Genomic DNA, 18,736 nt, shown 5'->3' with positions numbered 1-18,736 from the left:
GAGAGTAGAAGAATTAGATCTACAAATTGAAGCAATGTAAAATTGAATTGACAATAGATCTAACCAATGGATCCAAGAGAATTCCAAATTGAGAAAGCCAAAACCTAGAGAGAAGATAGAGTTTCTCTTTCTAGAACCTAACTTCCAAAACTAACTAAAAGTGTGTAATAGTGTGAATGATTTTGTATTCCCCCCAATCCCTTGTCCTCTTAAGTCTTTTGGCACCAAAATTGCTTCAGGTTTGGACCTGAAGGTCACGTGAAATTGCCAGCCACGAATTCACTTCAAATGTCATGTGCCGAGCGTCACGTGTATGCGTGACCTCTGCATTTTACGATCCACGCGTAGGCGCAAGGCATGCGTACGCGTCGATGGAGATTTTGCCCAGCCACGTGAACGCGACAATTGCTTGCGCGCCAATCCAGCAACACGCATCCATGCGTGCGCGTGAGCCACGCGTGTGCGTCAGTGTTAGTGCTCCAAAGCGCCAATTTTCATGCTCCTTCCACTTATGCATGCTTCCTTCCTCTCTTCTAGGCCCTTCCTGCCCTGTAAGCTTTGAAATCACTCAACAAACAAGTCACGACATCGAATGGTAATAGAGGAGGATTAAAATGTGGCATAATTGAGGTCAAAGAAGCATGTTTTCAACCATTAAGCAAAGTTAGAAAGGAGACACAAAACCATGCATTTTATATGAATAAGTGTGAAAGAATATTGATAAAACCGCTAAATTCCATACAAGATAAACCATAAAAATGGGATTTATCAATGGTGAAGACACAGACATAGAAGAGAATGGTGATGAAGACACATAAATAACAGTAAAAAAGCTGTCGAATGGAATATAGAATTTAGTCATACGAGAAGGAGTGAAAATGGAGCTCAAGGAGTGGTAGGACACCCTCATTGTCAAGCTGCTAGGGCAAAAGATCTCCCTGTTAGCCCTTAAACGGTGCCTGGAAGTTATGTGGGGAAAAAAGGGGAGCATTGATATGATAGAACTGGGAAACAACTTTTCTTGGTCAAGTTTTTTAGCTCAGAGGACTTCGACTTTGCACTCACTGAAGGGCCTTGGAAAATACTTGATACCTACTTGATGATCAGGTTTTGGAAACTAGAATTCAACCTTTCTGAAGCCTCCATTGACACTATTGCTGCCTGGATTTGACTACCTGGGTTAGTGTAACACCCTTATTTTTAACATCTGATGATCGTACTAAAAGTTCAGGTGTTACTTATCTCTAATCCGTTAATTTCATATTATAATTATTTAATATTAAGTCTTCACGAATATAAATCGAATCCTTAATTAAGAAATTAGAAAGTCTTTATTTTAATTCACTTAATCACATAATTATATCCATATAACAGTAAATACATAAACTTATTTAGAACTTCTCAAATACAAGTCTTACCCCTCTAAAAATCAAAACAATAAATGACAAGAAAAAACAGAATCTAAGATTAGACAAAATACAGAAATTAAAAATACATATATGTATATAAGGCTCTATAGTTCGGTGGCGGCTTCGCGGCAAATCTTCCGAACCTATCACTGAAAAAGAAACTGTAGGGGAGTAAGAACATCATTCTCGTAGGTTCTCAGCAGAAAAAGGGAATATCATTAAAGCAAAGAAATTTTTACAAATAGAATTAATTTCATTATAAAAACAGTTTATCCTGGAAATAACTTTTTGGAAAGGCTTTATGGAAAAACCTATTTTGAAAAGTAATAAAGAAACTCCTTTAGTTTACAAATTAATAAGGTAAATAGTTTAAAGAAATGAAAAAGGATCAAGACGTGCTTAAGGGCTTTCTACCCAACTTACATCGCTCTCTCCTATCCAACTAATTCCTAAATTAAGATAATAAAACAACACCAAGTCCATCCTGCCTCAATCTCCATTTCAACATATCAGAAACCACCTTCATCACGCCTCCACTAAAGAGAGTCTCTCAGATAAACATTCACATACAAATCAAACAAAAGAAATAAATCATAGATAGAACATAGATACAACAAGTAGAGCAAGTAGCAGATAAACACGGTTAATCATTTATCCAAACCAAAATAATGCACACTCAAGAAAAATATGCAAATGCATATAATGCATGCCTATTCTATGGCTGATGAGTCTAATCTGTCAGTTATACAGCCAACCCGACATGTCCTGGTAGCTAACCATTGGATAGTCCCTTTGTGTGCGTATCCCTAAGCTCAATAATATCCATGGAAAAAATTTCAAGCTCAATTTATCCATGGGTGAGACAACCCAGGCTCAAATTCACATATATATGCATGCCCATGGGGAACTTGGGAAGTTAAAGTGTCCGGTCAAATCTTGCGACAGATGTAACAATCCCCATTTTTGAAAAATGTAAATATAAATGAGTTATAATTTATTTTATTAATTGGAGTTACATATATGAATCATTAAAAAAGGAAAAGAAAGAAGTAAAAAAATGTGGCTTAAAGCGCACGCATGCATGCACGTACGCACGCACGCGCACACACACACACACACACACACACACCTTTTGACACCTAATCATCATGCTTTAGTAATGATCACTACTTGCATGATGATGCAGAATTTGAGAATATCCACAACTGAACTGGCAAGTAAACCGGGTCGTCCAAGTAACACCTCAGGTGAGTGAGGGTCGATCCCAAGGAAATTGATGGATTGAGCAACAATGGTCGAATGAGTGGCTTAGTCAGGCAACTAGAAAAGATTGCTTGGTAGTTTTCAAAATCATTAAACAATAAATCAAGAGTAAAGGAAGCAAATAATGAGTTTGGTGCAAAAATCAATGAGAGAAACAATTAAGGTATTGGAGATTTTACTTTTACGGATTAAGGTTTCTTATCAACTATTCTAATCATGCAAGATTCATTTCATGACAAACTGTAATTGACTAAACCCTAATCTCTTAGTGATTTAGTCTCCTCTAACCTTCATCAACTTCCAACCTCTTAGTCACTTGATTCCGATTAGAGGGTTAAGTTTAAATCTAGTTTATGGCCACAAAAAACCTTAATTACTCAAGGCTAAACGGATTATATGTCACATATCCAGATTAGTTCAAGTAAATAGCAATTTTGGAGGAATTTACTTTCAAGCTGTGTTCAGGTGAGAGACCTCTCCCGAGGGTCACAAGAACGCATCTAGAATAAGGGTCATACTTTCGTTCCACCCAAATTCATGAAATTAAGACCGAAAGTAATCCTTGAAACTGAATCAGTATATTAATTAAAATAGAAAAGTAATAGTCTTAATCCATAGAAATAAACATAGCTCCTAACCTTAACCAAGGAGGTTTAGTGGCTCATGACATACAGAGAAAACAAGGGTTCTGAAAATGCAGAAGAGAGAGGATCTACCTCTGGGAGAAGTGATCCTAAGGGTTGAATCTTTTTCCTTTTATAAAACCTAATTTGATTTGAAACTAAAATAAAATATTAAATTCTAAATCTAAAACATTTTGATTGTAAATAAAAATAACTAAAATAAGATAAAAGATAAAAATTAAAATCTAAATTCCACTAAAAATGCTCCCTTGGGTGAGGTTGGCCCGCACTTCTGGCGTTCAGCGCCAGAACTGGCAGTGGCTTGGGCGCTGGATCTGTCTTCCTGTGCGCTAAATGCCAGGCTCAGCATTTAGCGCCCTTCATGGCAGTGATTCTAGAAGAAAAGTATGGACTATTATATATCGTTAGAAAGCTCTAGAAGTTGGCTTTTCAAGGTCGTTGTATTCGCATCAATGGGACCTCTGTAGCTCATGTTATACTCGTTGGAGTGTAAGGAGGTCAGGGTTGACAGCATCTACTTTCTTCTTCTTTTTTCTTTTGCATTAAACTCTGCCAAATTGGCCCGAATTTCACCTGAAATAATAAAAACACCAAAACAACTCAAAGTAGCATCCAAAGAGGATTTTAACACTAAAATATAATTAAACTTACTAAATTTTAACTAAATTTAACTAGAAAATAGGCAGGAAGAGGGTATAAGATGTTCACGTATAACAACACCAAACTTGAAATGTTGCTTGTCCCTAAGCAACTAAAACAATATAGAACGGAGAAGAGGAAATGCCTACAACTTGATTGTTCATTTAATCTAATGTCCAATTACTGAGTGGGACTAATGATACTATAATTCTAAACAGGTTTGGTATCTCAATATCCTTTGAATCTCAGAGATGTTGTTATCCTTCAGAACTAGAACTCGGATGATATTATGGACTCTCTTCCTACTTAAGCTCTGATTGATCCTTGAACACAGCTTTTTCTTTTCCTTCTTTGGTGCTTTGCACCTTGAGCCTAGTCGTGACTCTAAGTGTTTTGTTATCAAGCTTAACTTGATACAACAACACCACAAGCACTTAACTGGGGAACTCTTTTGCGTTCTAATTTTTCTTTTTATTTCTCCCAAAAAGTGGTACTCAGAGCCTTTGGTATACTCTATAATTGTACTTGGTCTCGACTCTTAGTGCTCTGTCTCAAGGATTACTTGACACATTCACACCACAAGCATATAGTTAGGAAGACAACTCATTTGAGCTTTTAATCATTTTAGACCTTCCTAACCATTGATACTCAGAGTTTTGGACCTTGATTCTTATTTTTATTTTCTTTTTGCTGTTTGTTTTGCTTCAAGGACCAATTTCTTACTCACTTTAGAGAATCCATAATACTTTTCTAAGTTCCCGTACATTAGGAATCAATATTCTCAACTTCAAGATCAAATATGCACTGTTCAGCTCATACATTTAGAATTATAGATGATATCGCCACATCAAAGTTATCAGAATAACTCATAATATATAACACAAGCCTCATGCATTTTACTATTTTTTCTTTCTCTTTTGATTTTTCAACATCAGTGAGTAATATATGAGACAATTTTTTTCAAAATAAATGTAAAATAACAAAGTAAATAACTAAATTAGAAAAATAATAAAGTATCACTACTGATCATGCAAAGGCTTTCAAACAAAACACAGAAATTAAGATAAAATACTAAGAAACAAAAAATAAAATAGGTAGAAGATAATGAAACTCAACCACCTCAGTCATAGTGGCCATCTTACTCCTCAGGCTGTACTCCTCTATGAAGATGATTCACCTCCCATTGGTGCCACTGATGATAATATAAATAGAGAGCTTGCTCTACAATACCAAACTTAAAAGTTTGCTGGTCCCCAAGAAAAGAAAAACTGAAAAGGGGAGGAATATAAAAAGCACATGGATGAATGAAACACAATTAATTCAAAAGAAGATAAGAGTGATAGAAGGAGAAGAAGAATTAAAAATTTTTTTACGGGACGCTGGGCGTTTAGCGCCCTATGAGGTAGGAGTTGCCTTGAGAGTTGTGCCCTTGTGGGCGTTAAACGCCCATCTGGCTGATAAACCACTATTTTATGGTTTATCTTGTGTCGAATTGAGTGGTTTTTATCAGATTCTTCCTACACTTATTCATGTGAATTGCATTTTTTACAATTGCCTTCCTAATTCTATGTTGTGATTAAAAACTTGCTTCCTAAGCCCCTAAATTATTAATTTTTAATTCCCCCTCTATTCCATTCGATGCCGTGATCTGGGCTTTAAGTGTTTTCAGGATATATAGGGCAGGAATGGCTTAGAGGATGGAAAGGAAGCTTGTATAAATGGAAGGAGCACAAGAATTAAAGGAGATAACCAGCGAGGAGCGACGCGTGCACGTACCTGACGCGTGCGCATGGTTTGGAGATTTGCACAGCGACGCGTGCGCGTACCTGGCGCGTACGCGTGACACGTGAAGAAGACCATCGACGCGTACGTGTGACTGACGTGTACGCGTGACATGCGCCATGTGTAGAAAAGGCAGAAAATGCTAGGGGCAATTTTGGGCCGAGTTTTGACCCAGTTTTCTGCCCAGAAACACAGACTAGAGCCAGGGGACAGCGGGACTCAATAGACATTCACACATTCTTAGTTTTAGTTTTTTAGTTTTAGTTTTGAATCTAGGAGAAAGACTACTACCTCCTTCAGGGTTCTTCATAGTCACATAGTTCTAGTACTACATTTTGGATTGGATAATTGCGAAGAGTTATTATCTCTGTTGAAGATCTATCACTAGTATAGTTTATTTTCCTTTTTCCTTACTCTTTCATATCCTTAATTTGTGTTCAGAGTTACAATTGGATTGCTTTTATGAATTATTAATGCAAAGAATACCTTTCCAATTAAATTTATTATTTGTTTAATTATTCCCAGTTTAATTTTAATTATCATGTCTCCTTCCTATTCCTTTCTTATGTTTATGAGAATGGCATTGATGTTAACAGAGTAGATCCCAACTTGACTTGGGGGTTGATTAATAGGAGACCCTTGAGTTGGGAAACTCAAGAGTTAATCCATAATTGGAAGTTGTTGGCTAGCTCTCTAGTCACTAACGCTAATCCTTCCCAAGAGAGGATTAGGACTTGCAAATAGAAGTTAGTTCACGTACTTGACTTTCCTTTATTCGTTAAAGGTTAACTAAGTAATAACAGCAACCTTTTACCATTGCTCTTGAAAAATTCCAACAAGGATAGAACTTCCGATTAATCTTCCCCTGGTCAAGACCTTTTTATTCTAATTAAATAAATTTCTCATTCATTTTCCTTGCTTCAATTTTATTCTCCAACTCTAAAACCTCTCAAAAACCCCTTAATTAATAAATAGCATTCTCTTAGCAACTCGTTGGGAGACGACTTGGGATTTCTACTCCCAGTATTTTATTCTTAAATTGTGACAGACCCTTTTTTAAATTGATACACAGAATCTCGTTGGTTGAGAACTATACTCGCAACGTCAGTTCATTGTAATTTCTTAATCGACAATTTTCCGCACGTCAATTTTTGGCGCCGTTGCCGGGGAGTTGCAATAGTGTGCTAAGTTATTGATTAGTGTAAATATTTTTAATTTCACATATTTGCATATTTTATTTTATTTTATTACCCCAAGCTCTATGTTTCTTTCATTGAATGATGCGTTCGTTACCGGATCCGAGCGTAGCCGCATTTGACCCAGAAATTGAGAGAACTATTTCACGTATAAGGTGAGCTCGGCGTCAGTTAGCCTCTGAGGGTGGTGATGTGGTTACTGTCAATTCACCAGTCTTATCTGAGGGCAAATCTGAAGCGTCATTTGAGGAAGAAACAAGCTCCTCTTCTACTAATTCTATTGATTTACGCGCAGTTAACATGGCAGAACCCAGACAAATTACTCTCCACGAAGCAGGAGCCCCGGACTTCAGACTGCCACCATACCAAGTGCAAAATCTGGCTGCAGATGTTGAACTGAAAACTGCGCTAATCAATCTACTGCTTAAGTTTCATGGCCTACCTACTCAAGAGCCTTTCAAGCACCTCAGGGATTTTTAGACGGCCTGCTCAACTGTTAGGCGTCATGGTGCAGATGAAACTACTATTTTGCTATCCACCTTTCCGTTCTCCCTTGAGAGAAAGGTGATGGAGTGGTACTACACTCAACCTGAAGCCACTGTTACTAATTGGGACCTGCTCAGAAGGGAATTCCTGGATAAATACTTCCTTACTGATGTTACTGATAGACTGAGAAAAGAAATCTCCTGCATTATTCAAGGTGAAATAGAGACTCTTTATGAGTATTGGGAACGCTTCAGGAATCTCCTAGACTCATGTCCCCACCACATGATTGACAAGTTGGTGTTGATCAGCTACTTCACACAAGGCATGAAGCCTCAGGACAAGACTACATTTGATGGCGCGAGTAATGGTTCTTTGAAGAAGTACAAGACGGCAGACGAAGCATGACAACTGATCACCGATCTAGCTGAGTCTACCCGGAATCACAGGCACAGGAACAACCATCCTAAGGCTATTACGGAGGCTTTCTCTAGCAGTGAGACTACTGCTCTCACACAGACTCTGTGTGAGATGACCAATTTACTGAAGCAAATACAGCTGAATCAACAACAACCTCAGCCTCCTCCACAACAGCAGTGTCAACAGCTAGTCCCTCAGAGAGTGTGCGGAATATGCGCATGCTATACTCATTACACTGATAAATGTCCGCAACTCCAATAAGAAGACAACACCTTGGCAGCTACCCATAACTTCTATGACCGTCCGAATCAAGGATATTATCAACAAGGCGGTAATTATAACCAAGGTGGGAACTACAATCAAGGTTGGCAAGACAACTCCAACCAAGGATGGAGGGATAACTCCAACCAGGGATGGAGAGGTAACTCTAACCAGGGATGGAGGGACAATTACAACTAAGGAGGCAGAGACAATGGTGGAAATCAGAGGTGGAACAACAACAACAATTAGTAGAACTGGTCTCAGCAGAACCAAAACCAACCTTACCGAGCACCTCACTAAAGGCTAGCCCAGGGATCTCAGAACAACCAACAGCAAGCCCTCATGTCACCTACCCACTTTCCTCTTCCAATGACGAGTTGCTTCAGTCTATTGAGCAAAGACAAAAGGCCATGGAGAATACACTTAGCTCTACCTTGAACGGTCTGACCTCTGCTGTATAAGCTCTCGCTTTACAGATTGGATCTATGAATACCCCCAACAGTCAACCTAAAAGCTCTAGTGCACTTCCGTCTCAACCTTTACCCAACCCCAAGGGAGGAATCAATGCCATTACTTTGAGGTCAGGAACTACACTGCCACAGAGAAGTCATGAGGAGCCAAGCTCAAAAGAAGACATTCCAGTTGAAAGTCCTATGGAGGTGAAGGATGTTGAAAAAGAGGAGGCGGTACAAGACGTGGTTGAAGAAGAAGTAGTCCAACCAAGGAATGGAACACCAAGGGACGCAGAAACTACAGGTGACACCATTCCTCTCCCATTTCCACACCTTGCTAGGAAGCCTAGAAAGCAGATGGAGCTAGATCCCAAGATGGTGGAGATCTTTAAAAAGGTTGAGTTAACCATTCCATTTTTTGATGCTATTCACCAGGTAACTAAGTACGCTAAGTTTCTAAAAGATTTATACATGCACAAGGACAAAATACATGATTTAAAAAACATCCCTCTAGGTAGCTCTATTTCTGCTTTAATGGGTGCCATACCAGAAAAATGTGGGGATCCAGGTCCATGCGTGGTTACTTGCACTATTGATGGTACCCAAATTTTTGACTGCATGTGTGATTTAGGTGCATGTGTGAGTATTATGCCATTATCTGTATATGATGCTTTGAGGCTCCCTCCCTTAAAAAGGTCGGCAACATGTTTTGTTTTGGCAGATAAAAGCATAATTTCGGTGGTTGGAATTGTTGAGGACGTGCTAATGAGCATTAAGGGGCTAACATTCCCTATTGATTTTTACATTTTGGAGATGCCCCCTAATGACTCAGGAAGACCATCATCCCTCCTGCTTGGAAGGCCATTTCTGAAGACTTCAAAGTTCAAACTAGATGCCTTCTCAGGGACCTACTCTTTTGAGATAAATGACAGAACAATGAGCTTCAATCTGAATGAAGCTATGAAGTACCCACCGGAGGATCACTCTATCTTCTAGTGTGATATTATTGATGCAAGCGTGGCTGAAGTTCATCAAGAAAAAGTAGAAGAGATGCACATGGAGCAAGGTGCAAGTGTGGGATGCCCTCAGAACCTACTGAAGATGTCGTGCCACCACAAATAGCTCCAAATGATCAAGTGCCTAGCCAGGAGCAGAAAACAGAACTAAAGCCCCTTTCACCCCACCTCAAGTATGCTTACCTTGAGGATAATCAGAAGCTCCCAGTCATCATCGCATGGGAACTCACTTCCCAACAGGAGGAGCAGCTGCTTAATGTGCTAAGAAGACACATGAAAGCAATTGGGTGGAGTTTGGCGGATATAGTGGGCATCAGCCCTCAAGTTTGTGAGCACCGCATATTTCTAGAAGAGGGAACAAGGCCTGTCCGTCAACCTCAAAGGAGGCTGAACCCCACCATCCTGGAGGTTGTCAAGAAGGAAGTGACCAGACTGCTTGAAGCTGACATCATCTATCCAATCTCGGACAGTGAATGGGTCAGCCCAGTACAGGTGGTACCAAAGAAGTCCGGTGTCACCACAGTGAAGAATGAGAATGGGGAACTCATTACAACTAGAGTGCAGAACTCTTGGAGGGTATGCATTGATTATAGGTGCCTCAACCAAGCTACTCATAAGGATCACTATCCACTTACTTTCATTGATCAAATGCTTGATCGCTTGTCAGGTAAATCACACTACTGTTTTCTAGATGGTTACACTGGATATTTTCAAATTCATATAGCTCCTGAGGATCAGGAGAAGACTACTTTTACATGTCCTTTTGGAACGTATGCATATAAGAGAATGCTTTTTGGCTTATGTAATGCACCGGCTACGTTCCAAAGATGCATGATGAGCATTTTCTCAGATCTTCTTGAAGAATGTATGGAAGTTTTTATGGATGATTTTAGTGTGTATGGTGATTCCTTCACCCTTTGCTTGGATAGTTTAGCTAGAGTATTAGACAGATGTGTCAGCTCAAACCTTGTGTTAAATTTTGAAAAATGTCATTTTATGGTTAAACAAGGTATTGTTCTAGGAGATGTTGTTTCTAATACTGGTATCTCTGTAGATCCAGCAAAGGTAAATGTCATTTCTACTTTACCTTACCCCTCCTCCGTGAGGGAAGTCTGTTCGTTCCTTGGCCATGCAGATTTTTACCGGAGGTTTATCAAGGACTTCAGAAAGGTAGCTTTGCTTTTATGCAGACTACTGCCGAAGGATGTTGAGTTCGGGCTGAGTGAGGACTGTAATGAAGCAATTGATAAGCTGAAGATAGCCTTGACTCAAGCTCCGATTGTGAGAGGACCAGACTGGAGCCAGCCTTTTGAGATTATGTGTGATGCCTCCAACCATGCAGTAGGAGCAGCGCTGGCTCAGTGATGAGCAAAAAATTGATGGTATAGAATTTCACTAATAAAATCTCGTTGCAAGTAGAGTTTCTAAACCAACAATAATCCTTTCATAAAAAAATTTTGTTTGTCACAAGTATAAACCCCTAATAATCCTAATAACCGAAGTATTTAAACCTCGGGTCATCTCTCAAAGGAATTGCAGGGTAGTATTTTTGTTATTGGTTATGGACATGTATATTTTGGGGTTTTGGATTAAGAGACATGAAAAGTAAAGTGCAAAGGAAATCAAATAACAAAAATGTCTTGGCAAGGTTTGGTGGTCAAGGTTTGGGGTTTTGGATTAAGAGACATTAATGGGATTGATCCTTGCCAATTCTCAAGTTATGGTTAGTGATAAGTATAGAGATCCTTGACCACCAAACCTTGCCAAGACCTTTTTGTTATTTGATTTCCTTTGCACTTTACTTTTCATGTCTCTTAATCCAAAACCCCAAAATATACATGTCCATAACCAATAACAAGAACACTACCCTGTAATTCCTTTGAGAGACGACCCGAGGTTTAAATACTTCGGTTATTAGGATTATTAGGGGTTTGTACTTGTGACAAACAAAATTTTTGTATGAAAGGATTATTTTTGGTTTAGAAACTATACTTGCAACGAGATTTCATTAGTGAAATTCTACACCATCAATTTTTCGATCATCAGCATGCAAAGAAGAGCAAGGTAGACGGGTTGAAACTACTGAAGAGCTTTCTGCAAAAAGTTGTGCAGATGACTTGTTTGTTGCCCCATTTTACAAGCTTGTCCTTTCTCCCTTCTTGGTGGCCAACCTAAATGGAAAGAAAAGGAAAGAAAAATTAAGCCTATGACAAAGATATCAAAGGAAATAGAACATAGGCGGGGGCTAATGCCAAATAAGCGTATGGTTCTCTACTACATGGTAGCTACAACATGTAGATGAGAAAGCAATATAGGCAAAGGCATATCATTAAACTTGATGCAAGAGTAAAGTCAAAGCATGAAGAGCATATTGAGCATCAAGATCAAATAAGAATTGACACAAACAAGATTAGTGATAAGTATGAAAGCATTTGGTCCCATCCTAACTCATTGATGATGAAGCATAAAAACAAAGGATAATGCGTTAGGAAGGACTAAAGCACTAATCTCGTGTGTAGAACAAACATTACAATTAATGCAACAAGTCACGAAGCACTCAAAACAATGCAAGAAATTCTCAACAATTGAGTATAAGAATTCAACACCATTATTACAATAAAGAAAAATTAGAAAAGAAAATAGGAACACACTATAAAAACAAAATTAAAATGCAAAGAACAAAAGTATGCAAATGCAATAGACAAAAGAAAATGGAAGAGGAGAAAAAAAACTCTTTTTTTTTACCGACGCGGACGCGTCATGCACGCCCATGCGTCGATGCGCAGAATGACAGAGTGACACGTACACGCTAGGTGCAGGGCACAATGTCAGCCCAGAATTTGCCTAACTCTCTGGAAAATGTACTAGAGATGCAGGTGGCACAATCGATGCGCGCGAAGGATCCTTTTGTAATTGCTTATGCTTCTAAGACATTAGACACTGCTCAGTCTAATTACACTACCACTTAAAAAGAGCTTCTGGCTATTACTTTTGCTCTGGATAAATTCCGAGCCTACTTACTTGGTACTAAGGTGGTAGTGTACTCAGACCACGCAGCTCTAAAATATTTATTAGCTAAAAAAGAGTCCAAACCAAGGTTGATACGTTGGATACTGTTGCTGCAAGAATTTGATTTAGAAATTAAAGATAGGAGTGGTTCCCAGAATTTAGTGGTGGACCACTTGAGTCGCCTTGATCATATCAAGGATGACTCCACTCCTATCAATGATGCTTTTCCATTTGATAGCTTGCATGCAATATCTAAAGTAGTCCTATGGTATGCACCTATAGCTAATTATTTGGTTAGTCATACCTCCCCTCCTAATTTCACTAAGCACCAGAAAGACAAGCTTAAGAGCGAGTCCAAATATTACATATGGGATGACTCATATTTATGGAGATGTGGTGCTGACCAAATAATTAGAAGGTGTGTGCCCCAATCAGAATTTCGGTCAATCTTAGAGGCCTGCTACTCTTCAGAGAGTGGTGGACATTTTGGTCCTCAAAGAACAGCTAGAAAAATTTTAGACTGTGGATTCTGGTGGCCCACACTATTTAAGGATGCCACTGTTTTTTGTGAATCTTGCCCTCCCTGCCAGAGGTTTGGGAATATATCCAAGAGGGATGTGATGCCCCCAACAACTTATGTTGTTCTGTGAAATTTTTGATGTTTGGGGAATTGACTTCATGGGTCCATTTCCAAACTCTAATGGCTTCTTATATGTACTGTTAGCTGTTGATTATGTTTCCAAATGGGTGGAAGCCATTCCCACCCGTACTGATGATGCTAACACTGTTGTTTCCTTTGTTCAAAATAATATTATCTGTCGCTTTGGATCACGACGAGCACTCGTGAGTGATCAAGGCACTCACTTCTGCAACAGGAGATTAACAGGTCTACTGAAGAAGCATGGGATTGTTCACAAGGTGGCTACAACTTACCACCCCTAGACCAATGGACAAGCCGAGGTGTCTAACAGAGAGATAAAGCGTATGTTGGAGAAGGTAGTCAAGCCTCATCGAAAGGACTTGAGTTCTAGCCTTACAGATGTGCTCTGGGCTTACCAGACAGCGTACAAGACACCAATCGGAATGAGCCCCTTCCGCCTAGTTTATAGGAAGGCTTGACACCTCCCAGTGGAGATGGAGCACAAAACTTTCTGGGCGGTACGGGAATGCAACCTAGGTTTGGCAAGAGTAGGAGCTGAAAGGAAGCTGTAACTACAAGAACTGGAGTGCCTTCACCTAGAAGCTTATGAGAACTCTAGGCTATACAAAGAAAAGGTGAGAGCTGTTCATGACAAGAATATCAAGCGGCGAGAGTTCCACCCTGGTGACTTGGTTTTACTCTACAACTCAAGGTTGCGTCTCATGCAAGGCAAGTTGAGATCTAGATGGGAAGGCCCCTACAGAGTGGAAAAGGCTGAACCGTACGTCGTTTTCCACTTGAGCCACCCTTCTAACCCCAATGTCCTCAAGGTCAATGGTCACTACTTGAAGCTCTACCACGGTAAGAAGATGAAGGACAACAAGGAGCTGGAGATCTTCCTCTTGGAAGATCCGCCAATAGTAACGGACTGAGCTTATGGACCATCTAACTTAAGGACGTAAAAGCAAAGTGCTTGGTGGGAGACAACCCACCATGGTATGATCGTTCCTCTTCATTCCGAATTCTATTTTATTTTGTTTTTCCTAGTACTCATTCATAATTTCTGTATATTCATCTGCATTCTGCAAAAAAAAAAAGGGGTTCGACGCGCAAGCGTCACTGACGCGTACGCATCATGCGTGAATTCGTAACACCAAGGAAGTAAACAGAGGGTTGGGTAGGAGTAGCACTGGAAGTGTGCTTTGCGTGCAAGCAAGCCCACGTGTACGCGTACCTTACGCGTGCGCATCACTTGCGCTTTCAGCAGACTACGCGTTAGCGTCCCTGACGCGTACGCGTGACCTAGTAAATTGGCATCAATAGCATGTTGAACAGAGAGTTGTGCGTGAGCAAGACGGCCTTCGCGCGATTCGCTTAACTCAGGCCACGCGTGCGCGTGCCAGATGCTTACGCGTCACTTGGATTTTACGCGACCCACGCGTACGCGTACCGTACGCGTACTCGTCGCATGCGACGCACAATTAAAACAGTCCACCGCCAGATTTCAATTACCCTTGCCCCAATCCTAACTCTCTCTCCTTCCTAATTTCCTTCTTCTTCCTTCTTCCTTCTTTCTTCTTCTTTCTTCTTCTTCTTCTTCTCCTCTTACTTCTTTCCCACTCACATCCTCCATTACCTCTCTCTTTTCATCTTCTTCTCAAGGTTCCTTCTTCCTATCTTCTTTCTTTCCTTCTTACTATTTATCTATTTTTTTTTGCATTCTCTTAATTGGTGTTAGATATTTAACTGGTTGATTGTTTTCTTCTATATTTGCTTGTGGATATATTAGGGAGTGATTTGACAATTAATATTAAATTTTGGGTTGCATGCATGTTTAGCTTTCATACTTTCCCTAACATATTTTACATGCATACCAAGTGTTTGTGAAAAGCCCGTATGGCATTGTGAATTCTTAATTATTCTATTCTTCTACTCTACTGCCTGTTTTTTTCTCACAAAACCCTTGTAATATTTTATTAATTAAATATAATTGTCAATACAAACGTGATTGTTAGTTTGTTACATTTGATAATCAAATTGAGCTATTAATGCTTGATCTATGCTACTCATGCCTTTGCCGGCATGCTGATAAACATCTTGCATCTAATTGCCTTAATATATTATGCTATATTTCCATTGATGTCCTAATTACATGGAGTCGCGACCATGTGTTTACGATATTCTTCTTTACCTTGGCATTGATTATCAATTGTATTTTCCTCCTCCCAGTTCTAGCTATTTGATTTCATGTCCCTTTATTTTCTCCCTTTTTAGGATGGCCACCAGGAAGGGTGCAGAGAAAGCCTCTAACAAGCCACCGGCGAGGATAGGAATGAAAAGAGCACCAACTGCAGAACCATCCTCAACATCAGTCAAGCCATCCATAAAGCGGGTCAAGAGGATCATCAAGGTCAATGAAACCGAGAAAGCCTTTCCAGCAACGGACACTGTGCGGTTCACTAACTGCTACTGTGAGCAGATGTTCCCCATCCTGGCTGAGCGGAACTACAACAATGAGCACCTGCTCATCCTCCCTACCCATATTGTTGATTTTGTAGTGCCCCACATTAAGCGCAGACAATGGAATTCTTACGGAGGCAGCCACGGCAGGTCAACCTCTCATGGGTAGTTGAATTCTACTCCAATTTTCACATGCCAGCCCTGCAGTCTGTCTATGTCCGTCAGAAGCAAGTCCCTATATCTAAAGGGGCCATTCAGCAAGCTTTAGATCTCCCCCTGCTCCAGAAGGATTGGACGTATACCAAGAAGCCTCTTTCAAGCGCCAGACATACCAGTTTGACTGGGACAACATCCTCAGAATTATACCACAACCTGGCAGCTAATGGATCTATGGATACCATCGATCCCGACCTAAGGGCATATTAGCTTCAGCACTTACCTTGGAGGCTCGCGTGTGGGCACAAATAATGTCTCACTCTGTCTTTTGGAGCACTCACGAGTCCTCTTTCACTGCGGACATGGTTGTTCTCTTCTGGTGTATCCTTACAGACCAGCCTCTCTACTTACCGAGACACCTCCGGCGAGCCATGGGACACGTATATATTGCAGGCAACCTACCCTTTCCCGCCTTGGTTTCAGATCTAGTCTTGGCAGCCAGAGTCTCCTACAGACCTAGGGACACCAAGGCCATGATTTCGCGGAATGATCAGTATGTCCCCAACGGAAAGTACGTCAGCCCCCAGCAGCCACTACCAGCCGAACTGCAGACCCAGCCGGAGATATTCCTTCTCCTTTCACATCACAAGCACCCTCAACAAATCAGCTGCTCCTTCAGATACTTCAGAGGTTGGACCGGCTAGACCAGCAGGCAAAGTGACTGGAGCGCCGTAACAAGCGCAGATTTACATACCTCAAGGAGCTGATTGTTGGCAACCACCCAATTGAAGAAGAACCAGACACTCCGAACTCCACTTCACCTACCAGCACCGGGAGCCATGACGACCCCGACTGTGGAGATGCTATTACCAGCCCCCTTTTATTCCTGACTGATGGCACCGAGGACGGTGCCAAGCTTTAAGTGTGGAGAGGTCAGTCAGTACCTGACTTCCGGAGATAATTGCTTTTTCTTAACACCAATAGATTATTTTTATTTTGTTAGATATGATAGATTGTATAGTAATAAGTGTTTGCATGTATGTTCTACTTGGTTGAAAAATAATAAGTTTCTTTTCAAGACCTTATTTTTGGAAATTTCACTAATTCAAATTAAAATTCCATGTTAAACTTGTTTGAAGATTGTAATTTGGAACATGGTTTAGAGCTAGAACACACAACCTAATGAGATTTTGAGCCTAATTGTATGGTTACATGATTTAACCATTATTTTTATTCTTGTGTGTTTTCTCTCCTCTATGATTGCAATCTATGGTTTGTTCTATTCTATATGTCCATTGCTTAATGTATTCATGCATATGTATGATTGAGGCCATCATTTGTTATTAGCTCACTATCCCAAATGGCCTACCATTCTAATTACCTTCGTTCGCCACTTTGAGCCTTCTCTATTCCCTTTTGTTCATTATGTTACCACATCACTAGCCTTAAGCAAAAAACAATGAACTACCCCAATTGAATCTTTGGCCAGCTTAAGATAAAGATTGTGTGTCAAATTAAGTGAGGGAAACTATGGGAACTATGGTTAATAAGAATGTGTGTTGCTTAATTGATAAATATTAAGAATTTGAATGCTACTCATGTGAAATTATGAAAACCAAATGCATTGATGTTATAATGCTTTAAAAAAAAAATCCAAATTTAGGGGAATGAAAGCACCCCAATGTTAAGTTCGATAAAAAGATCAATGCATATGAGATAAAATAGAAGAACATTTAAATACATGAGTAGGTGAAAAACACAAAAGTGAGAATGTGGGTAGTTAGGCATGATTTTAGAAGCATAGGGAATGTGTGTGCGTTAGGTGAGAACTTAGGTTAATCAAGGATTCAATTCTTAGCTCACTTGGCCATACATGTATCCTCACCCTTACCTAAGCCCCATTACAACCTTGAAAAAGGCCTCATGATGTTTGCATGTGTGCACTAAATATTTGTTTATTAGTTAGATGAAGAACAAATTTTAGAACGCATGAATAGAGGAGACTAGAGTGGATTACCCTATACACTTGAGTGATTAGAGTGCATATACACTTCCAGTGAGGGTTCAATGCTTGACTCTATGTTCCCAGCTCTCATGAGCTATCTTCTCACAAGTTTACTTATCTTTCATTGTGTGATTTGAGTTAGTGGAATCTGAATTTTATTTGTCTTGGAGAACTTGTTCATTTCCTTAAACCAAGTAGGTATAGACATTTCATCATATAGTTGTATTCATATGTATAGGTTGCATTGCATTGCATGAATCCTATTGTCCCTATTCATTCTTTTTGGTTTCCTTGAGCTTAGCATGAGGACATGCTAATGTGTAAATGTGGGGAGGTTGATAAACCACTATTTTATGGTTTATCCTGTGTCGAATTGAGTGGTTTTTATCAGATTCTTCCTACACTTATTCATGTGAATTGCATGTTTTACAATTGCCTTCCTAATTCTATACTGTGATTAAAAACTTGCTTCCTAAGCCCCTAAATTATTAATTTTTAATTCCCCCTCTATTCTATTCGATGCCGTGATCTGGGCGTTAAGTGTTTTCAGGCTATATAGGGCAGGAATGGCTTAGAGGATAGAAAGAAAGCTTGCATAAATGGAAGGAGAACAAGAGTTAAAGGAGATAACCAGTGAGGAGCGACGCGTGCGCGTACCTGACGCGTGCGCGTGGTTTGGAGATTTGCATAGCAACGCGTGCACGTACCTGATGCGTACGCCTGACACGCGAAGAAGACCATCGACGCATACACGTGACTGACGTGTACGCGTGACATGCGCCACGTGCAGAAAACGAAAAAATGCTGGGGGCAATTTTGGGCCGAGTTTTGACTCAGTTTTCGGTCCAGAAACACAGACTAGAGCCAGAGGACAGCGGGGACTCTATAGACATTCACACAT

The 18,736-nt window shown here is 40.0% G+C and overlaps 1 protein-coding gene across 1 annotated transcript; it reads left to right on the top strand.

Annotated features, from left to right (window-relative positions):
- Positions 8,751-14,146, top strand: LOC107607359. The gene is made up of 2 exons (XM_016309324.1): positions 8,751-8,853; positions 13,818-14,146. The coding sequence occupies exons 1-2, from the start codon at positions 8,751-8,753 to the stop codon at positions 14,144-14,146; spliced, it is 432 nt and encodes a 143-aa protein (XP_016164810.1).

The sequence above is a fragment of the Arachis ipaensis genome, chromosome B07 (assembly GCF_000816755.2).
Source record: "Arachis ipaensis cultivar K30076 chromosome B07, Araip1.1, whole genome shotgun sequence".
Classification (NCBI taxonomy): Eukaryota; Viridiplantae; Streptophyta; class Magnoliopsida; order Fabales; family Fabaceae; genus Arachis; species Arachis ipaensis.
This window is presented reverse-complemented; position numbering and strand designations above follow the sequence as displayed.

What these genes read in the sequence shown, in the direction of transcription:
- LOC107607359 (XM_016309324.1), top strand. Translation starts at nt 8,751, where the DNA reads ATGGAGGTGAAGGATGTTGAAAAAGAGGAGGCGGTACAAGACGTGGTT. An exon ending in AAGGGACGCAGAAACTACAG is followed by an intron (nt 8,854 to 13,817) that starts GTGACACCATTC and finishes TTCACCTAGAAG; the next exon opens with CTTATGAGAACTCTAGGCTA.